The sequence below is a fragment of the Sapajus apella genome, unplaced genomic scaffold, assembly GCF_009761245.1.
Source record: "Sapajus apella isolate SASKATOON/1434 unplaced genomic scaffold, GSC_monkey_1.0 scaffold135, whole genome shotgun sequence".
In the NCBI taxonomy this organism is placed as follows: Eukaryota; Metazoa; Chordata; class Mammalia; order Primates; family Cebidae; genus Sapajus; species Sapajus apella.
The window spans coordinates 3,539,120-3,558,846 of NW_022437075.1; the positions used below are offsets into that span (position 1 = coordinate 3,539,120).

Here is a 19,727-nt window from a genome sequence, read left to right on the forward strand (position 1 = left end):
TTGACCAGGATGGTCTCGATCTCTTGACCTCGTGATCCACCCGCCTCGGCCTCCCAAAGTGCTGGGATTACAGGCTTGAGCCACCGCGCCTGGCCTAATTTTTGTATTTTTAATAGAGACAGGGTTTCACCATGTTGGCCAGGCTGGTCTTGAACTCCTGAACTCAGGTGATCCGCCCACCTCGGCCCCAGCTAATTTTTGTATTTTTTGTAGAGATGGGGTTTCACCATGTTGCCTGGGCTGGTCTCGAACTCTTGACCTCAGGTTATCCTCCTGCCTTGGCCTCCCAAAGTGCTGCTATTACAGATGCGAGCCACCGCGCCTGGCCAAGAACTTCTAATAGTTTCTAAATCTGGAACAGCTTTTTGTCTATACATGCCTCTACACAATGCGAGGATTGAACACTCAAAATGGAATCTCTCTTGCTTTTTTCTAGGATTAAAAACGTCACCCCTGACACTGCTTACCGGGACTTCTGTCTTGCTCTCATTGGGAAGACGACCCTCACTCACCTGACCATGGAAGGGCACATCGAGTGGGAACGCACGATGCTGCTGCTGATGTGTGATCTGTTCAGATCTCCCAAAGGCAACCTCCAGTACCTGAGGTGGGTCTCACGGTCATGGCTCTCCGGAGGACCCCGAGTCCTCTACACCGTGTTGCTGGAGGATTCAGGAAAAAGGGTAACTGCTGCGGATGCCGTGCCAGGCAGGGAACGTATCCCTCAAACAGGCCTGTGTGGGGTGTCAGCCTGTCTTTCCCCCACCAGCTTGACTTAACTAACCAGCTCTCAATGCAAAGAAACATCCAGAATTCTGTGCTGTGTTCCAGCTTTAGGGACGTGCTACTCCTGACTGCCTCTCGCCTGCCTGTTGGGATTGAGAGCAGCAGCCCCCAGCTTTTTCTGCACTGGGGACCCGTTTTGTGCAAGACAGGTTTTCCACAGCCAGGGGTTTGGGGGCGTAGTTTTGGGATGAAACTGTTCAGTCTCAGATCACCAGGCTCTGGGGCCTGATCCCCGTGCAGTGCTGTGATCCCAGCACTTTGGGAGCCTGAGGTGGATGGATCATCAATCCGGATCATCAGGAGCTAGGGACTCATAGGGGGCATGCAACCTTCTCCATACTTCTATGAGATTTTTTTTTTTTTTTTGAGACAGTTTTATTCTTGTCACCCAGGCTGGAGTGCAGTGGCATGATCTCGGCTCACTGCAACCTCTGCCGTCCGGGTTCAAGTGATTCTCCTGTCTCAGCCTCCCAAGTAGCTGGGATTACACGTACACGCCACCCCGCCCGGCTAGTTTTTGTATTTTTAGTAGAGTCAGGGTTTTACCATGTTGGCCAGGCTGGTCTTGAACTCCTGGCCTCAAGTGATCGACTTGCCTCTGCCTCCCAAAGTGCTAGGATTATGAGCGTGAGCCATCCTGCCTGGCCAGGATAAACTTTTTGAGTATTAAGCACCAGTTTCTCCCTTCTAGTCCCAGCTATGCTGGAGGCTCAGGTGGGAGGATCACTTGAGCCCGGGAGACAGAGGGGATCATGGCTCCCCACCACTGCACTTCAGCCGGGGCAACAGAGCAAGTTCCTGTCTCAAAAACAATTTTTTCCCCCTACAAAATCATCCCCACAGGCCGTGTTGGTGAAACGTTACATAGAATTGTATTACAGTCTCTTGGAGATGAGGCTGGATGTAGCTCCAGTGGCTATGAGGAAACTTGAAGAAGCAGAGGAAAGATGAGATCTCTCCAATAATCCAGGCCAGGGTTGGAGAAAGGAGAGTAGAATGAGATAAACCAAAGACAATGTTTTGGGAAGTGAAGCATAAGAAGCTGATAAGGGCCGGGTGCAGTGGCTCACGCCTGTAATCCCATCATTTGGGAGGCCGAGGTGGGAGGATCACCTGAGGTCAGGAGTTTGAGACCAGCATGGCAAACCCCTCTCTAATAAAATACAAAAATTAGCCGGGCATGGTGCCATGGCCTGTAATCCTAGCTACTTGGGAGGTTGAGGCAGGAGAATCGCTTGAACCTGGGAGGCGGAGGCGGCAGTGAGCTGAGATCGTGCCATTGGGCTCCAGCCTGGGCAACAGGGTGAAACTGTCTCCTTTTGAGAAGAAAAAAAAAAAAGCTGATCTGGTACCCTCTGTCCTCACAAACGAATGACTTACTCCCACTCTTCCCACAGGTTTGGAGGTCACTCGGCCACCCCAGAGCAGTGGGACGATTTCTCCTTTATTCTCAAAGCCAACCAGTCCCTGAGGCACCTACACCTCTCAGCCAGTCTGCTCCTGGACGAGGGTGCCAAGTTGCTGTATGAGACCGTGGGACACCCAGCATGCTTGCTGCAGAAGCTGTCGTGAGTCCCTTCCCATGGGGAGCTCTGGTTTAGGTCCGGTAAAAGAGAAGAGAAACTGTGACACCTGACTTGCTGGGCCGCCCGTACGGTACCTCTCACTGATATAAACACCTGCTTCATGCTGGGCGTGGTGACTCATGCCTGTAATCTCAGCACTTTGGGAGGCCGGAGAGGTAGATCATCTGAGGTCAGGAGTTCAAGACCTGCCTGGCCAACATGGCAAAATCCTATCTCTTCTAAAAATAAAAAAAAAAAATTGGCCGGGCGCGGTGGCTCAAGCCTGTAATCCCAGCACTTTGGGAGGCCGAGGTGGGTGGATCACGAGGTCAAGAGATCGAGACCATCCTGGTCAACATGGTGAAACCCCGTCTCTACTAAAAATAAAAAAAATTAGCTGGGCATGGTGGTGCGTGCCTGTAATCCCAGCTACTCAGGAGGCTGAGGCAGGAGAATTGCCTGAACCCAGGAGGCGGAGGTTGCGGTGAGCCGAGATAGCGCCATTGCACTCCAGCCTGGGTAACAAGAGCGAAACTCGGTCTCAAAAATAAAATAAATAAATAAAAAAAATTGACAGGTGTGGCTGCGCATGTCTGGTGCATCCCAGCTACTCAGGAGGCTGAGGCAGGAGAATTGCTTGAGCCCGGGAGGTGGAGGTTGCTGTGAGCTGAGATGGCACCATTGCACTCCAACTTGGGCAACAGAGGAAGGCTCCATCTCAAAAACACCTGCTTCCTGAGACGGTTCCAGGTGGACCACTGCGTCCTGGCCTTCTCGCATTCCTGGTCTTTTGTGGCTGTGATGACCAGCACAGGACAGAGGGCAGGGGATTAACGGGAAGGGCTGACGCTGAGGACCCTAGCATGTGGACATGGCGAGCAGGTTGGAGTTTTGGAAGCGTTCTCGTCATGTTACCGTTTGTTTCATATTTTTGCAGGTTGGAAAACTGTCGTCTTACAGAAGCCAGTTGCAAGGAGCTTGCTGATGTCTTGATTGTCAGCCAGCATCTGACACACCTATGCTTGGCCAAGAACCCCATTGGGGATAAAGGGGTGCGATTGCTGTGTGAGGGCTTGAGTTACCCCGACTGTAAACTGCAGACCCTGGTGTAAGTCCCTGCTGGTTACATGTGTGTGCGCGCGCATGCGTGCGCGCGCATGCGTGCGCGCGTGTGTGTGTACGTGAATTCAAGCAGGAGAGATATGGAAATGGAAGTCCTTGTTAATTCATTAAAAATGTAACTGGTAAGAACATGGTAAGAATTAAAGAAGGCTGGGTGCAGTGGCTAAGGCCTGTAATCCCAGCACTTTGGGAGGCCAAGGTAGGCAGATCACGAGGTCAGGAGATCAAGACCATCCTGACTAACACGGTGAAACCTTGTCTCTACTAAAAATACAAAAAATTAGCCAGGTGTGGTGGCATGTGCCTGTAATCAGAGGCAGAGGTTGTGGTAAGCCGACATCATGCCATTGCACCCCAGCCTGGGCCACAGAGTGAGACTCCATCTCAAAAAAAAAAGAAATGGGTAGAGACAGGTAAAAATAAGTTAATATTTGCATACCTCTTGCTGCTGCGAAGGAAGATTTGAGATGGGCAATTGGTTCTTGGATCTGATGCTTTGTGTATGTTCTTTCAACTTCACATGACAGTACTGCCTGCTATCAGAGGTAGACTGAGTTATGTGATAGGGCCAGTGACATCTTTTTAAAACATTTTTATTTGCATCTGTTATTGGAGAACAGGTGGCGAACCGTGGGCAGATCACCTAAGGTCAAGGAATTCGAGACCAGCCTGGCCGACGTGGTGAAACTCCGTCTCTACTAAAAATATAAAAATTAGCCTGGCGTGGTGGGGCAAGCCTGTAGTCCCAGCTACTCGGGAGGCTGAGGCAGGAGAATCACTTAATCTGGGAGGCAGAGGTTGCAGGGAGCTGAGATCGCACCACTGCACTCCAGCCTGGCGATTCAGTGAGGTTCCACCTGAAGAAAAAAAACACAGGTGTCAGGCTGGAATTGGCTCATCAGTTGTTGCTGGCTGAATCTTGTAATGTGGGAAGCAGCTCAGTGTGCATTACCTGTTCACGTTAAAATCATGGTTAGAACAACATTCAAGAGATTGCATGGTGTTGAAGACCTATTTCTGTTCAGAAATTCTAGCTGGTATTCATTTCTGAGATTCTTTTTTTAAGACAGTCTCACTCTGTTGCCAGGCTGGAATGCAGTAGTGCTATCTTGGCCCATTGCAACCTCCACCACCTGGGTTCAAGCGATTCTCCTGCCTCAGCCTCCCAAGTAGCTGGGATTCTAGGTGCCTGCCGCCACACCCAGCTAATTTTTGTACTTTAGTAGAGATGGAATTTGACCATAATGACCAGGCTGGTCTCAAACTCCTGACCTTATGTGATCTGCCTGCCTCAGCCACCCAAAGTGCTGAGATTACAGGCATGAGCCACCATGCCCTGCTTAGAGTGTTGTTAAACAGCAAAAAGAAAAAGTCGCTTACCTGATAATTATATAATTATCAGGTAATACATGATACATGCACCGAAACGTCACACTGTGCCCCGAAATATATAGAATGTGTCATTTAAAGACAAAACCTAAACATGAAATAAAATGACAGTGAAGTGAAATTTCCAGGCCTCAGATCCAGTCCTGGGTTCCTCGGAACCCAGAGCCTAAGCTGCTGTCCTAGGCAGAGTTGGAAATGATGTAATCAGAAGGCCATTTGCATGCTTTCTTTGTGAGATGGAGTCTCCCTCTGTCACCAGGATGGAGTGCAATGGCGCGATCTCCACTCACTGCAACCTCCCCCCTCCTGGGTTCAGGCAATTCTCCTGCCTCCGCCTCCTGAGTAGCTGTGATTACAGGTGCTCGTCGCCATGCCCAGCTCATTTTTGTATTTTTGGTAGAGATGAGGTTTCACCATGTTGTCCAGGCTGGTCTTGAACTACTGACCTCAAGTGATCTCTGCCCCTCTCTGCCTCCCACAGTGCTGGGATTACAGGCATGAGCCACCGCGCCTGGCCCATTCACATGGTTTTTGTACACGCCCGCCTGGAAGTATGTAGCTCAAGGCAGAAGATGTGGTGTTGGGAGTAACAACTACTTCACGGGACATAAGCCAGAGGGATAACAGGCTCCTCTTCATTTGATTATCCTGCAGGTTACAGCAATGCAACATAACCAAGCATGGCTGCAGAGCGCTCTCGGACGTTCTCCAAGGAGTCTGCAACCTCACAGACTTGGACCTGAGCTTCAACCACATAGGCTGTGGATTGTGGATTCTCTGTCGGGCGTTAGAGAATCCAGACTGCAACCTAAAACACTTACGGTAGGTGACTTTTTTTCTTCTTCTTTTTCTTTCCTTTTTTTTTTTTTGAGATAGGGTCTTGCTCTGTTCCCCAGGCTCTGGGGCACAGTGGTGTGATCACAACTCACTGCAGCTTCAATCTTCCAGGCTTACTGGGTCTTCCCACCTCAGCCTCCTGAGTAGCTGGGACTACAGGCATGGATTACCATGGCCAGCTAACATTTTTGTGTACAGATGAGGTCTCATCATCTTTCCCAGGTTGGTTTTGAACTCCTGGGCTCAAGGAATCCTCCCGCCTCAGCCTCCCCACGTGTTAGGATTACAGGCATGAGCCATCACGCCTGGCCTCATTTTTAAAGTGTTTGGAAATCTTTAATTTTGTTTTTTCTTTTTTTTTGAGATGGAGTTTCACTTTTGTTGCCCTGGCTAGAGTGCAATGGCATGATCTCAGCTCACTGTGACCTCCACCTCCCTGGTTCAGGGGATTCTCCTGCCTCAGCATCCTGAGTAGCTGGGATTACAGGCATGTGCCACCACACCCAGCTAATTTTGTATTTTCAGTAGAGACAGGGTTTCTCCACAGTCTAGGATTAAGGCGTGAGGCACCACGCTTGGCTAGTTTTTATATTTTTTAGTAGAGGTGGCGTTTCACCATATTGGCCAGGCTGGTCTCCAACTCCTTACCTTAGGTGATCTGCCTGCCTTGTCCTCCCAAAGTTCTGGGATTACAGGCATGAGCCATCACACCCGGCTTCATTTTCAAAGTGTTTGGAAATCTTTAATTTCTTTGTTCTCAATGTCTCCGACTGTGTCACTCCGGATTGAATTTTAAGAGCAAACCCTTCCAGACAGTAAATATAGGTGGCTGGGTGCTTCCAAAGTCATATAGAGGGACTGGAGAAGTGAAATATAGATGAGAATGGCCCCCAGTGATGTGGACTTCAGAAATAAGCCACTTCTGCTGGGATCCAGTAATCGGGAAGCAGTGATCCTGCCCCTTCTCATAAACCCAGGGAACTACAGATGGGCTATCACCCCCAGGAAATGCAAAGGCTCACAAATGGAATGGCGAGCCCTTTATATTCTCTCTTCCAAGTCTGTCAATTGCATGTCCTGGTTGCAGCCTATCTTCCAACTAGAAACTGTAATCCTAATGCAAAGAGAATCTTTATCATGTCATTACTATCTAGCTTTGCTGTGGAGACAAGATAAAAAAGCCAGAACACAGGGTACTTTTTTTTCCTTATTTGAGATGGAGTCTCACTCTGTCGCCCAGGCTGGAGTGTGGGGGTGTGATCTTGGCTCACTGGAACTTCCGCCTCCAAGGGTCAAGCAGCTGTCCTGCCTCAGCCGCGTAGCTGGGACTACAGGCACATAACACCATGCCCAGCTAATTAGATCTTTAATACAGACCTGGTTTCACCATGTCGGCCAGGCTGGTCTCAAATTCCTGACCTCAAGTGATCCACAAGCCTCGGCTTCCCAAAGTGCTGGCATTGCAGGCAAAAGCCACTATTCCTGGCCTCCTGAAGTTTCTTAACCCATCACCCTGAGAGCATTCTAAACGGCAAGTCAGACCATGACACCTTTATTTCCAAAGGCTCAAAAGCTTAGTGCAAATAAAGGGGTGGATTACCTAAGGGTCAGGGGTTCCAGACCAACATGGTGAAACCCCATCTCTACTAAAAACACAAAAATTAGCTGTGTGTGGTAGTTCGCGTCTGTAATCTCAGCTACTCAGGAGGCTGGGGCAGGAGAATTGCTTGAACCAGGAGAGGGAAAAAAAAAATTAAAGGCTTTTACAGTGGCCTATGGGGCCTTATGTTATGAGATCTTCTTGTAACTTGTGAGCCAAACTTTTCTTTTTTTTTTTTTTTTTTTGAGACGGAGTTTCACTCATGTTACCCAGGCTGGAGTGCAATGGCGCGATCTCGGCTCACCGCAACCTCCGTCTCCTGGGTTCAGGCAATTCTCCTGCCTCAGCCTCCTGGGTAGCTGGGATTACAGGCACGCGCCACCATGCCCAGCCAATTTTTTTTTGTATTTTTAGTAGAGACGGGGTTTCACCATATTGACCAGGATGGTCTCGATCTCTTGACCTCGTGATCCACCCGCCTCGGCCTCCCAAAGTGCTGGGATTACAGGCTTGAGCCACCGCGCCCGGCCGAGCCAAACTTTTCTACGTTCTCACTAGCTCAGTATTTCATTTGCAAAATTCCTTCCCCAAATTAGCACGCTGGTTCATGATCTACCATTATTCAGTTTTTTTCCTCATATCACTTTCCCAAAGAGGACTTAAATGAGCAGCATAAATCTAGCCAATCCTGCCCTGGTTGACTTACCTCTACCCTGATTAATTAATTTTTTTAAGAGATGAGTTTTCACCATGTTGGTCAGGCTGGTCTCGAACTCCTGACCTCAGGTGATCCACCTGCCTCCGCCTCCCAAAATGCTGGGATTACAGGCGTGAGACACCACACCTGGCTGATTATTTTAATACCATCATTCATTGTCTTCAGTAGAACATGTCCAGATGTCTGCTGTCCCTAAAATAAACTCTGAGGACAGGGATTTCTTTCCTTCACTCTCCTTGGCATTTCCTCACTACTGGATTCCAGCAAATAAGAGTGTGCCTAGAAATATGGTACTTGTTCTTTTTTTTTGAATGAAAGAGTCTCTTTCATACAAGCAGTGGTGATATCTTGGCTCACTACAACCTCTGCCTCCAGCATTCAAGCTATCCTCCTGCCTCAGCCTCTTGCGTAGTTGGAATTGTAGGTGGTACCACCACCTGGCTAACTTACTTTACTTTAATTGTATTTTATGTATTTATTTATGAGATGGAGTCTCTGTTGCCCAGGCTGGAGTGCAATGGCATGATCTCAGCTCACTGCAACCTCTGTCTCTCAGATTCAAGTGATTCTCCTGCCTCAGCCTCTCAAGTAGCTTGGATTACATCTTGCTGGCTAATTTTTGTATTTTTGTAGAGATGAGGTTTCACCATGTTGGCCAGGCTGGTCTTGAACTCCTGACCTCAGGTGATCTGCCTGCCCCTAAATGCTGGGATTACAGGCATGAGTCACCATGCCCAGCCAGATAATTGGTACCACCACTTTCTGTTCAGTTAGAGTTTTTTTTTTTTTTAATTTTTTTGAGATGGAGTCTCACTCTGTTGCCCAGGCTGGAGTGCAGTGGCGTGATCTCAGCTTACTGCAACCTCTGCCTCCCAGGCTCAAGCAATTCTTGTGCCTCAGCCTCTCGAGTAGCTGGGATTAAAGACATGTGCCACCATGCCCAGCTTATTTTATTTTTATTATTATTATTTTTTTTTAGAGATGGGGTTTCACCATGTTGGTCAGGCTGGTCTCAAACTCCTGAACGCAGGTGGTCTGCCCTCCTTGGCTTCTCAAAGTGCTAGGATTACAGGTGCCTGCCACCATGCCCGGCCTAATTTTTGTATTTCTAGTAGAGACGGGTTTTCAGCATGTTGGCCAGGCTGGCCTCGAACTCCAGGCCTCAAGTGATCCACCCACCTCCCAGAGTGCTGGGATTACAGACGTGAGCCACTGCATCCGGCCACTACCTGCTTAGTGAATGCGTGGGTTTCCATATTCTTCCTCAACAGCCTCTGGAGCTGCTCCCTTCTGCCTTTCTATTGTCAACATCTTGGATCTGCTCTCATCAGCAATCAGAAGCTGGAAACTCTGGACCTGGGCCAGAATCATTTGTGGAAAAGTGGCATAATTAAGCTCTTTGGGTTTCTAAAACAAGGAACTGGATCCTTGAAGACACTCAGGTATAGCTTTTTTCTTTTTCTTTTTCTTTTTTTTTTTTTTTTTTTGAGATGGGGTCTTGCTCTGTCATGTAAGCTGGAGTGCAGTTGTGTGATCTTGGCTCACCGCAACCTCTGCCTCCCAGGTTCAGGCAATTCTCCTGCCTCAGCCTCCTGAGTAGCTGGGTATACCTTTTTTTTTTTTTTTTTTTTTTTTTTTTTTTGATGGGGTTTCTGTCTTGTAGCCCAGGCTGGAGTGCAGTGATATGATCTCAGCTCAGCTCACTGCAACCTCTGCCTCCTGGGTTCAAGCGATTCTCCCACCTTGGCCTCCGAAGTAGCTGGGATGACAGACGCCTACTACCACACCCAGCTAATTTTTGTATTTTTAGTAGAAAGGGGGTTTTCACCGTCTTGGCCAGGCTGGTCTGAACTCCTGATCTCGGGTGAGCCGCCTGTTTTGGCCTTCCAAAGTGTGGGATTACAGACATGAGCCATTGCACCTGGCCTTTCTGGTTTTTTTTTTCTTTTTTGGGATGGAGTCTCGCTCTGTTGCCCAGGCTGGAGTGCAGTGGTGCAGTCTTGACTCACTGCAGCCCCTGCTTCACAAGTTCAAGTGATTCTCCTGCTCAGCCTCCTGAGTAGCTGGGATTACAGGTAGGCACCACCATGCCTGGCTAATTTTTATGTGTATATATATGTATTCTGAGATAGAATCTCACTCTGTTGCCCAGCCTGGAATGCAGTGGCCCTATCTCAGCTCACTGTAACCTCCTGGGTTTAAGCAATTCTCCTGCCTCAGCCTCCTGAGTAGCTGGGATGACAGTCCCCTTGCTACCACGCCCAGCTAATGTTTGTATTTTTAGTACAGACGGGGATTCACCATGTTGGTCAGGCTGGTCTTGAACTCAGGACCTCAGGAGATCCTCCTGCCTCCCAAAGTGCTGGGATTACAGGCGTCAACCACCACAAATGGCCATGATTTGCCACTTTGTTTTTTTTTTTTTTTTTTTTTTTTTTTTTTATTGGGACAGAGTTTCGCTCTTGTTACCCAGGCTGGAGTGCAATGGCGCGATCTCGGCTCACCGCAACCTCCGCCTCCTGGGTTCAGGCAATTCTCCTGCCTCAGCCTCCTGAGTAGCTGGGATTACAGGCACGCGCCACCATGCCCAGCTGATTTTTTGTAGTTTTAGTAGAGATGGGGTTTCACCGTGTTGACCAGAATGGTCTCGATCTCTTGACCTCGTGATCCACCCGCCTCGGCCTCCCAAAGTGCTGGGATTACAGGCGTGAGCCACCGCGCCCGGCCGCCACTTTGTTTTTAACCAAAGTTCCTGAAGGGTAATCAGATTAGCTGAGGGTAATTGGATGAGCTGAGTACTTACACATACTCCCTTTATCTCTGGGCTCCTGAAGTCAGGGTGCACAGAAGTTGTCAACATGTGAAGAGTTACACTGTGGATAGAGACAGCAGGATTAGAGCTCACCTTAGACACCACACAAAAACTATAGACAAACTGAAGCTATGGTGAGCCTATTACAATGGGCTTTAGTCTGATTATCTAATTCTTAAATTTATTTTTTTAAAGACATACTTTGCTACCCAGGCTGAGTGCAGTAGGGCAATCTCTAGCTCATTGCAACCTCTGCCTCCTGGGCTTAAGTGATCCTCCTGTCTCAGCCTCCTGCATAGCTGGGACTGTAGGTGTGTACTACCATACCTGGCTAACTTTTTGTAGTTTTGGTAGAGACAGGATTTCACTGTGTTGTCGAGGCAGGTCTTGAACTCCTGAGCTCAAGTGATCTGCCTCCTGCGGCCTCCCAAAGAGCTGGAATCACACTGTGCCTAGCCATAATCTGTTTTTTCTGAGACTTATAAGGATTTCCATTGTATGGGTCTAAATTCTTTTTTAGAAAATGTTTCCGGCCGGGTGTGGTGGCTCATGTTTATAATCCCATGACTTTGGGAGGCCAAGGTGGGTGGATCACCTAAGGTCAGGAGTTCAAGACCAGCCTGGCCATCATGGTGAAACCCCATCTTAAAATTAAAAAAAAAAAAAAAAGAAAGCCCATCTCTATTGAAAATACAAAACTTAGCTGAGCATGGTGGTGCACACCTGTAATCACAGATACTCAGGAGGCTGAGGCATGAGAATCACTTGAACCCAGGAGCTGGAGGTTGCAGTGAGCCAAGATGGCACCATTGCCCAGCCTGGGCAACAGAACAAGACCCTGTCTCCAAAAAAAAAAAAAACAACACCCCAAAAACATTTCCTGCTTTGAGTGTTTCAAAACAGATGTTCCGGCTGGGCGCAGTGGCTCACGCCTGTAATCCCAGCACTTTGGGAGGATGAGGCAGGTGGATCACGAGGTCAGGAGATCCGGACCATCTGGCTAACATGGTGAAACCCTGTCTCTAAAAAAACAAAGCAAAACAAAAAAAGAAAACATATTCAGGCATCCTGGGTAATTGAGAATGAATTTCTTGGGACAGTGAAGCTACAGACACTCTGCAAACATTTGTGTTCTCTGGTCCTCCAGGTTGAAGACCTATGACACTAGTTTGGAAGTTGAGAAGCTGTTAGAGGAAGTGAAAGAAAAGAATCCCAAGCTGACGATTGATTGCAATGCTTCCGGGGAGGCAGCACCTCCGTGCTGTGACTCTTTTTGCTGAGCAGACAGGGATTGCCATACGAATTACACGAGAAGTGGGAATCTGGTCTCTAAGATGTCTTATGAATGTGGGTCAGAGGGTCACATGTTAACTCTGTGGGACTTGACACTCCTTTTCTCACTGTTTCTGGGAGATTCTGCAAAAGCCACGCACGCCCTGCACGTCATGCTGTGCACTTTCTCACCGGGATAATAAAAAGTTGGAGCATTCTCGTTGGAGCTGTGTTTATTGACATGCCCAAGAGCAAACCTGCAATACATACGGTGCTTTGTGCTTAGTCTAGGAAGTACTACTAAGAAGTTCAGGGATGATTGCTTTTGTTTTTCTTTCTTGAAATGGAGTCTCGCTCTGTCACCAGTTGGGAGTGCAGTGGCGTGGGAGTGTTCACCGCAACCTCTGCCTTTCTGGTTCAAGTCATTGTCCTGCCTCAGCCTCCCGCGTAGCTGGGATTACGGGCATGCACTACCATACCCAGCTAATTTTTGTATTTTTAGTAGACACAGGGTTTCACCATGTTGGCCAGGATGGTCTTGATATCCTGACCTTGTGATCCACCTGCCTTGGCCTCTCAAAGTGCTGCGATTACAGGTGCGAGCCACTGCACCTGGCTGTCTGTCTCTATCTCTGTGTGTCTGAGTCTGTATGTGTGACGTCTCTGGGAGTCTCTGTGTATGTCTGTCTCTCACCTCCCACCTTCTCTTTACTTCCCATTGCCCTGGGAAACACACAGCTTTTATACCTGTATTTGGTCATTCATAGAAAATGCATAGAAGCCACTCTGCTCCCTGGTGGTCTAATGGTTACGATTCGGTGCTCTCATTGCTGTGGCCCAGGTTCAATTCCCGGTCAGGGAACAAAAAGCCACTCTGCGATTTTCCTTAAGATTGAAAAGGTATCACTTTGCGTTAGCACTGGCTTCCAGGTGCTGACCAAAGTGATGGACCCCTCTCCTCACTTGACTCTCCAGCAGACTTTTGGTAGGCGTGAAACTATTTTAAGAATAAGAACATTGATATGGGGAGGTTGTCACGGTCCCAGGCACAGAATCAAGGGCCTATGGCTCAGGCTTTAGGTTGAAAGGTTATATGACAAAGTTTGTTTTCTCTTTTGAGATGGAGTCTTTGTCGCCCAGGCTGGAGTGCAGGGGCATCATCTTTTGTGTCTATCTCTGCATCTTTCTGTTTAACAAATTCTGTGCAGGGACCTCATACCCACGTAGAACGCTAACCGTTGCCCGGGCCCTCCCTCTCCTGACTTGACCACTTCCCCTATTCACACTCAGTTTCTCCCCCCACTTCCCATGGACGTGAACTGCATCGCCTTGTTCCCTTATCACATCAAGTCCAGTGTCTCCAAAAGTTGGCTCTCTTGTCTCCTAAAACCCCAGCAAACAAAACACAGTTCAAGTCCTCTGCCTTTAAGTCATAAAAACATCAAAGGTATCTTGGATATAAAGCCAAAAAAAATTCCCCAACCACCTAGTTCCCCCAAATACCTTCCAAAAAGGGTGTTGCCTCATCTCAACCGTCCACTCCCCTACAGTGCATGTTAAAAATTTTTTTTTCTCCTTGGGTTTTTCAAATAACTACAAAGTCTGCCTCACTGCAGATAAACTCCTAACTCTCTGTAAAGTAAAATAGCCAAGCTTTAAAACAAAATAGCCTGGCCGGGCGCGGTGGCTCAAGCCTGTAATCCCAGCACTTTGGGAGGCCGAGGCGGGTGGATCATGAGGTTAAGAGATCAAGACCATCCTGGTCAACACGGTGAAACCCCGTCTCTACTAAAACTACAAAAAATTAGCTGGGCATGGTGGCGTGTGCCTGTAATCCCAACTACTCAGGAGGCTGAGGCAGGAGAATTGCCTGAACCCAGGAGGCGGAGGTTGCGGTGAGCCGAGATTGCGCCATTGCACTCCAGCCTGGGTAACAAGAGCGAAACTCCGTCTCAAAACAAAAAAACAAAAAACAAAACAGCCACACGCAGCGGTCTTTAAATGCTCCAACGGTCCGGACACTCTGGCGAGTAGTTACTAAAAGGGCAGGACACCCAAACCAGTTTCCTTACTCAGCGGCTTTAGTCCAAAATCCGCCTCCGTGGCGCCACTCTTGTGTCGTTCACAGTCCGTGCTCCAAGGTCCTTCTGAGCCAGACCCCACCTTCCTATGAACTACTGGTCCCCTCTACTCCCCCAATTCTGCCCCAGTTTTTCCTTAGTTCAGCCAGTATGCAAAAAAAAAAAACACCCCAAAAACCTCCTAAAAAAAGTTTTTCCTTCTACTCAGCCTAACTGGAACCCAAATACCTCAGGGGGAAGTAAAGCTTTAAACAATTTCCACCAGTATCTCCTTGTGGGCATTAGAAACGCCGCTCAAAAACCCATAAATCCATTGCAGCACTGTTTACAATAGCAAAGGCCTGGAGCCAACCCAAATGTCCATCAACAATAGACTGGATAAAGAAAATGTGGCACATATACACCATGGAATACCACACAGCCATAAAAAACGACGAGTTTGTGTCCTTCATAGGGACATGGATGAATCTGGAAATCATCATTCTCAGCAAACTGACACAAGAACAGAAAATCAAACACTGTATGGTATCACTCATAGGTGGGTGTTGAACAGTGAGAGCACGCAGACACAGGGAGGGGAGCATCACACAATGCGGTCAGTTGGGGGGACTAAGGGAAGGAGAGCAGGGGGTGGGGAGGGTGGGGAGGGATAATCTGGGGAGAAATACCAGATATAGGTGATGGGGGGAGGAAGGCAGTAAACCACCTTGCCATGTATGTACCTATGCAACAATCCTACATGATCTGCACATGTACCCCAGAACCTAAAGTACAATTTAAAAAAGAAACCCATAAATCTGTCTAAAACAACTAAAGTTGTCCAGGGGTCTGATGAGTCACCTAAAGCATTTTTAAAAAGCCTCCAAAAGGCCTATCAAATTTACACCCCTAATCCAGCGGCTCCCCAAAATAGCCATGCTATTAATCTGGCGTTTGTGGCTCAGGCAACTCCTAATATTAAAAAAAAAAGGTTACAAAAACTTAAAAAATTCATTCAAAGAAACATTTCCCAGCTCCTAAAAATAGCTCAAAAGGTTTTGTAACAATCAAAACCCTAAAAAACAAAAATAGCCTGCTCTGGCAGCTAAAAAGACCTCAAAAATGCAGGCAAAAATCTCAGTGGCCGCACTCCAAAAAGTTAAACACAAGCCTTCCACGTTGTCTACAAGCCGTAACGGCATCAGCAAGTCTGGTCCAAAAAGCGAATAAATTAACCCTGGGCCAGAATTTAACCCTCACTGTTCGCCGTGCTGTTAAAACGTAGGTGCGCAGCGCTTCCGGTAAATAAATGTCAAACGCCTGCATATCACCGTACCAAAGTTTGCTGTTAAATCAGCCTCGTTTAACTTTCTCCCCCACAAGGTGTTCAAATCCAGCTACCCTACTTCCTAATCCAAACCTAACTGCACCTGTCCATAATTGCCAAAAGCTGTTAAAAACTACAAAAACTGGCCAACCTCATCTCCAGGATGTTCCTTTAAAAAAGGCACATGCCGCAGCAGTATTTACTAACAGTAGCAGCTTCCTTAAGCAAAAAAGTGCAAAAAGCCGGTGTGGCCGTTACCACAAAAACAAACGTTCTGTGGGCCCAGGCCCTGCCAGCCAGAACTTCAACGCAAAAAACTAAGCTGGTTGCCCTCACTCAAGCTCTGCAGTGGGGTGGCTGCAATCCACTGCAAAAAACATCAAAACAGTCCGGGCGTGGTGGCTCACGCCTGTAATCCAAGCACTTTGGAGGCCAAGGCGGGTGGATCACCTGAGGTCGGGAGTTCAAGACCAGCCTGACCAACATGGTGAAACCCCGTCTGAGAAAAAAAAAATTAAAAAAGAAACAACAACATCAAAACAGCAGCAACAACAACAAAAAAAACCAAAGTGCAGTCATTACCCAAAAAAATCAAAGGGCAAACTCCGTCGCCCAAGAGGCAGCCCAGCTCCCGGTCACACCTTTAACCCGACTGCCTGCCCTGTCCTTCCGGCAGCCTGACCTACCCAACCACCCAACATACTCTCCAAAAAAAAAAAAAAAACCAGCATTGAACATTCAGGCCAGTAAAAACACAAGTAGTTGGTAAATTCTCCCAAATTCCAAAATTTTCCTGCCCTGTGCCCTGAAAAAAGCCTTGGTTGGTTGCCTCCATTCTTCCACCCACTTAAAAAAGTGAAATGAGCCCAGCTTTTAAAAAACTGTTTTAAATCCCTCGCCTTCAAAACTTAACCAAGCAGCCTCCCAACGCACAGCCTGTGCACAGGTAAACGCCAAACCAAAATCGAAGCCTGAGCTGGGCCACCGCCTCCGGGAATGTGGCCCAAAAATAGGTAAAAAAAAGAAACTTCACGAAAACAAAGCCACACTGGGCGGAATGTAAGTGTCTCCTAGTAATGGTAAACACTTTTTCTAAATAAACTAAGGCATTTGCCACCAAAAACAAAACTGCCTCCACCGTAGTTAAATTCTTATTCAATAAAATCATCCCTCACATGGGCTGCTGTTTGCTGTAAAATCTAATAATGGGCCAGCCTTCACCTCGTCCATAGCTCAGTCAGTCAGTAAGGCGTTAAACATTCGATAAAAACTCCATTATGCCTATCAACCTCAAAGCTCTAAACGGGTAAAACGCATAATTCAAACCTTAAAAAGCACTCTCACAAAATTAATCTTACAAACCGGTAAGGGTTAAACAAACCTCCTTCCTTTAGCCCTTCTTAAAGTTGAATGCACTCCTGAAAGGCAGGTTTCTCTCCTTTTAAAATCATGTAGAAAAGGCCTCCACCTATATTGCCTAAACTAAAAAATACCCACCTAGCAAAAATATCCCAAGCGAACTTGTTACAGTACCTGCAGTCTCTCCAACAGCTTCAGGGCATCATCCAGCCACTGGTCCAGGAAGCACGCCCGAATCCTGCTGGTTCATATCTCCTTTACCTGCTCCCTAATAAGTTCCTAAATTTCATTCAACAGCGCATAGCGTCTGTCAAGCTTTTGCATCTCAAAACCCAATATAACCCTCTTGTTATGACTAAAAAGTCAATGCTTCAACTCCCCGAAAACACAAGTGGGAAATGTGACAACCTAGCTTGTGCTAGCCTGACCGACTCCATCTTAGCTGTGAGCCTGACTGACTCCATCTTGGCTTCTCCCCGCCCCACCGTTTCTCCCTTGAGTGCATACCTGGGCCACACTGTGCTGGGTCATGTTGTGCTTAGAACTATAGAAACGTATAACAGTTGTAAACAAATCCTGCTGGACAGGCCCCTTGCTGTTGTGATCCCCCCTTGATTGATTATATGGAAAGTACCGAATGCCCTCTTGGTAACCAGCGATCATGGGAACCGCTCGTGTATACCCTCCCCAGTTAATCAACAATCATGGGAGCCTCCTGCCTCCTAGTTACCAGCCTCCTCCCCTAACCTGCCTATTCTGCTTCTGTAAAATTCCGCTCTGCCCCCTTCCCCTGAGCAACATATAAATGGAAATCAAACCCCTTCCCGAGAGATTTTAAGTGTGAGCTGACTCTCGGTTGCCGGCAACACAGGACTCACAGTCAGATTTCAGAGTGTGGTGTTTTCCTATCAACTCTCTCGGGTGTAACATTTGCAGTGAGCCAAGATCTCACCACGGCACGCCAGCCAGGGCGACAGAGTGAGACTCGGTCTCAAAAACAAAACAAAACAAAACAAAACAAAACAAAACAAAACAAAACAACAAAACAAAAAGTGGGAGAGCTCACATGCACTGCGGGATGAAAGGCCACAGAGATGCAGAAGATTGCTGTCTGCAAGCCGCCGCCAAGAGCCCCCTCCAGGAACTGCATCCATTGGCGCCCTGATGATGGGCTTCCTGGGCTCCAAAGGTGTGAGAAAATAAATTTCTGATGTTTAAACCGCCCAATATTTCGTTATGGCAACCTGAGCTGACTAAGACAATCCCCCGCAATACAGGATTGCCTGGCTCCAAACACCATAGCGCTGAGGATGGGAAACCCTGTTGATTATAAGAAGACAACCCTCTAAAGATGTATACATATGAGACATTTACCTGGTCAGAATTTTAAAAGAAAGTAGACATAAAAATGCTTGTTTTGAGCTGGGCGTGGTGGCTCACGCCTGTAATCCCAGCACTTAGGGAGGCCGAGGTGGGTGGATCATTTGAGGTCGGGAGTTCGAGACCAGCCTGACCAACATGGAGGAACCCCATGACTACTAAAAATACAAAATTAGCTGGGTGTGGTGTCACATGCCTGTAATCCCAGCTACTCAGGAGGCTGAGGCAGGAGAATCGCTTGAACCCAGGAGGCAGAGGTTGTGGTGAGCTGAGACTGTGCCATTGCACTCCAGCCTGGGCTACAAGGTTGAAACTCCATCTAAAAAAAAAAAAAAAAAATTTACCCAGGAGTGGTGGGGCATGGCTGTAATCCCAGTTACTTGGGAGGCTGAGGCGGGAGAATCACTTGAACTGGGGCAGTAGGTTTCAGTGAGCCAAAATCGAGTCACTGCTCTCCAGCCTGGGCAACAGAACGAGACTCTGTCTCAAAAAAAAAAAAAAAAAAAAGGAAATATATGTCCACAGAGTAGCTTGCACATGAATGTTTATAGCAGTTTATAACACCACACTTGTAATGCCAGGACTTTGGGAGGCTTAGGCAAGAGCATCACTTGAACCCAGGAGTTTGAGACCAGCCTGGGCAACATGGCGAAACTCTGTCTCTAACTGAAAAAAAAAGAAGAGGTTGGGTGGTGGCTCAGGCCTGTAATCCCAGCACTTTGGGAGGCCGAGGCAGGAGGATCACAAGGTCAGGAGTTCGAGACCAGCCTGACCAACATGGTGAAACCCTGTCTCTTCTAAAAATACAAAAATTAGCCGGGCATGGTTGCGGGAACCTGAAATCCCAGCTACTCAGGAGGCTGAGGCAGGAGAGTTGCTTGAACCCAGAGGCAGAGGCTGCAGTGAGCCAAGATTGCTCCATTGCACTCTAGCCTGGGCGACAGAGTAAGACTCTGTCTCAAAAATAATAATAATAAAAAAATAGAAAAAAAAAGAAGAAAGAAGAAGGAGAAGAAGCAAGAACAGGAGGAGGAGGGGGAAGAAAACAGTGGCAATTATTCATCACTTTGGATCTAGCAGTGAATTCTTACGTTTGACACCAAAAGCACGAACAACAAAATAAAAATTGGTAATTATCAATTGATAATTGGACTTGAACAAATTAAAACTTTGTTTTATATAAGAAACAAAAAAGAACAAAATCACTAGTGCTCAGAGAAGCAGATGTGAATGGCAGTCTTGGTGCACTGGGAGCCGTGGAGTGACATGAGAGCCACCAGGCTTGAATCCATAGCCCCTAGATGTTGGTTCCGGTGTTGGAGGCGTCTGGAAACCTGTGGGTGCTGTAACCGTCAGAAAACTAGCAGGAAGTGTCCGAGAGAGCCAGCGAACTGACTCCTTTGAGGAGGAAGTGGTCAACGTGTCAAATACAAGTGTGGAGGCGCAATCACGAGAACGGCTGAGCAGGTCACTGTGTGTTCCAGGAAGCTCATTAGCGTT

General features: G+C 47.6%; 1 protein-coding gene across 1 annotated transcript; it reads left to right on the plus strand.

Annotated features, from left to right (window-relative positions):
- The first annotated feature begins 442 nt into the window (after window positions 1–442).
- Window positions 443–12,479, plus strand: LOC116539916 (NACHT, LRR and PYD domains-containing protein 7-like). Its single transcript, XM_032263159.1, has 6 exons — window positions 443–607; window positions 2,184–2,354; window positions 3,289–3,459; window positions 5,517–5,684; window positions 9,289–9,459; window positions 11,977–12,479. The coding sequence occupies exons 1-6, from the start codon at window positions 519–521 to the stop codon at window positions 12,107–12,109; spliced, it is 903 nt and encodes a 300-aa protein (XP_032119050.1). The 5' UTR covers window positions 443–518; the 3' UTR covers window positions 12,110–12,479.
- The last annotated feature ends 7,248 nt before the right edge of the window (window positions 12,480–19,727 follow it).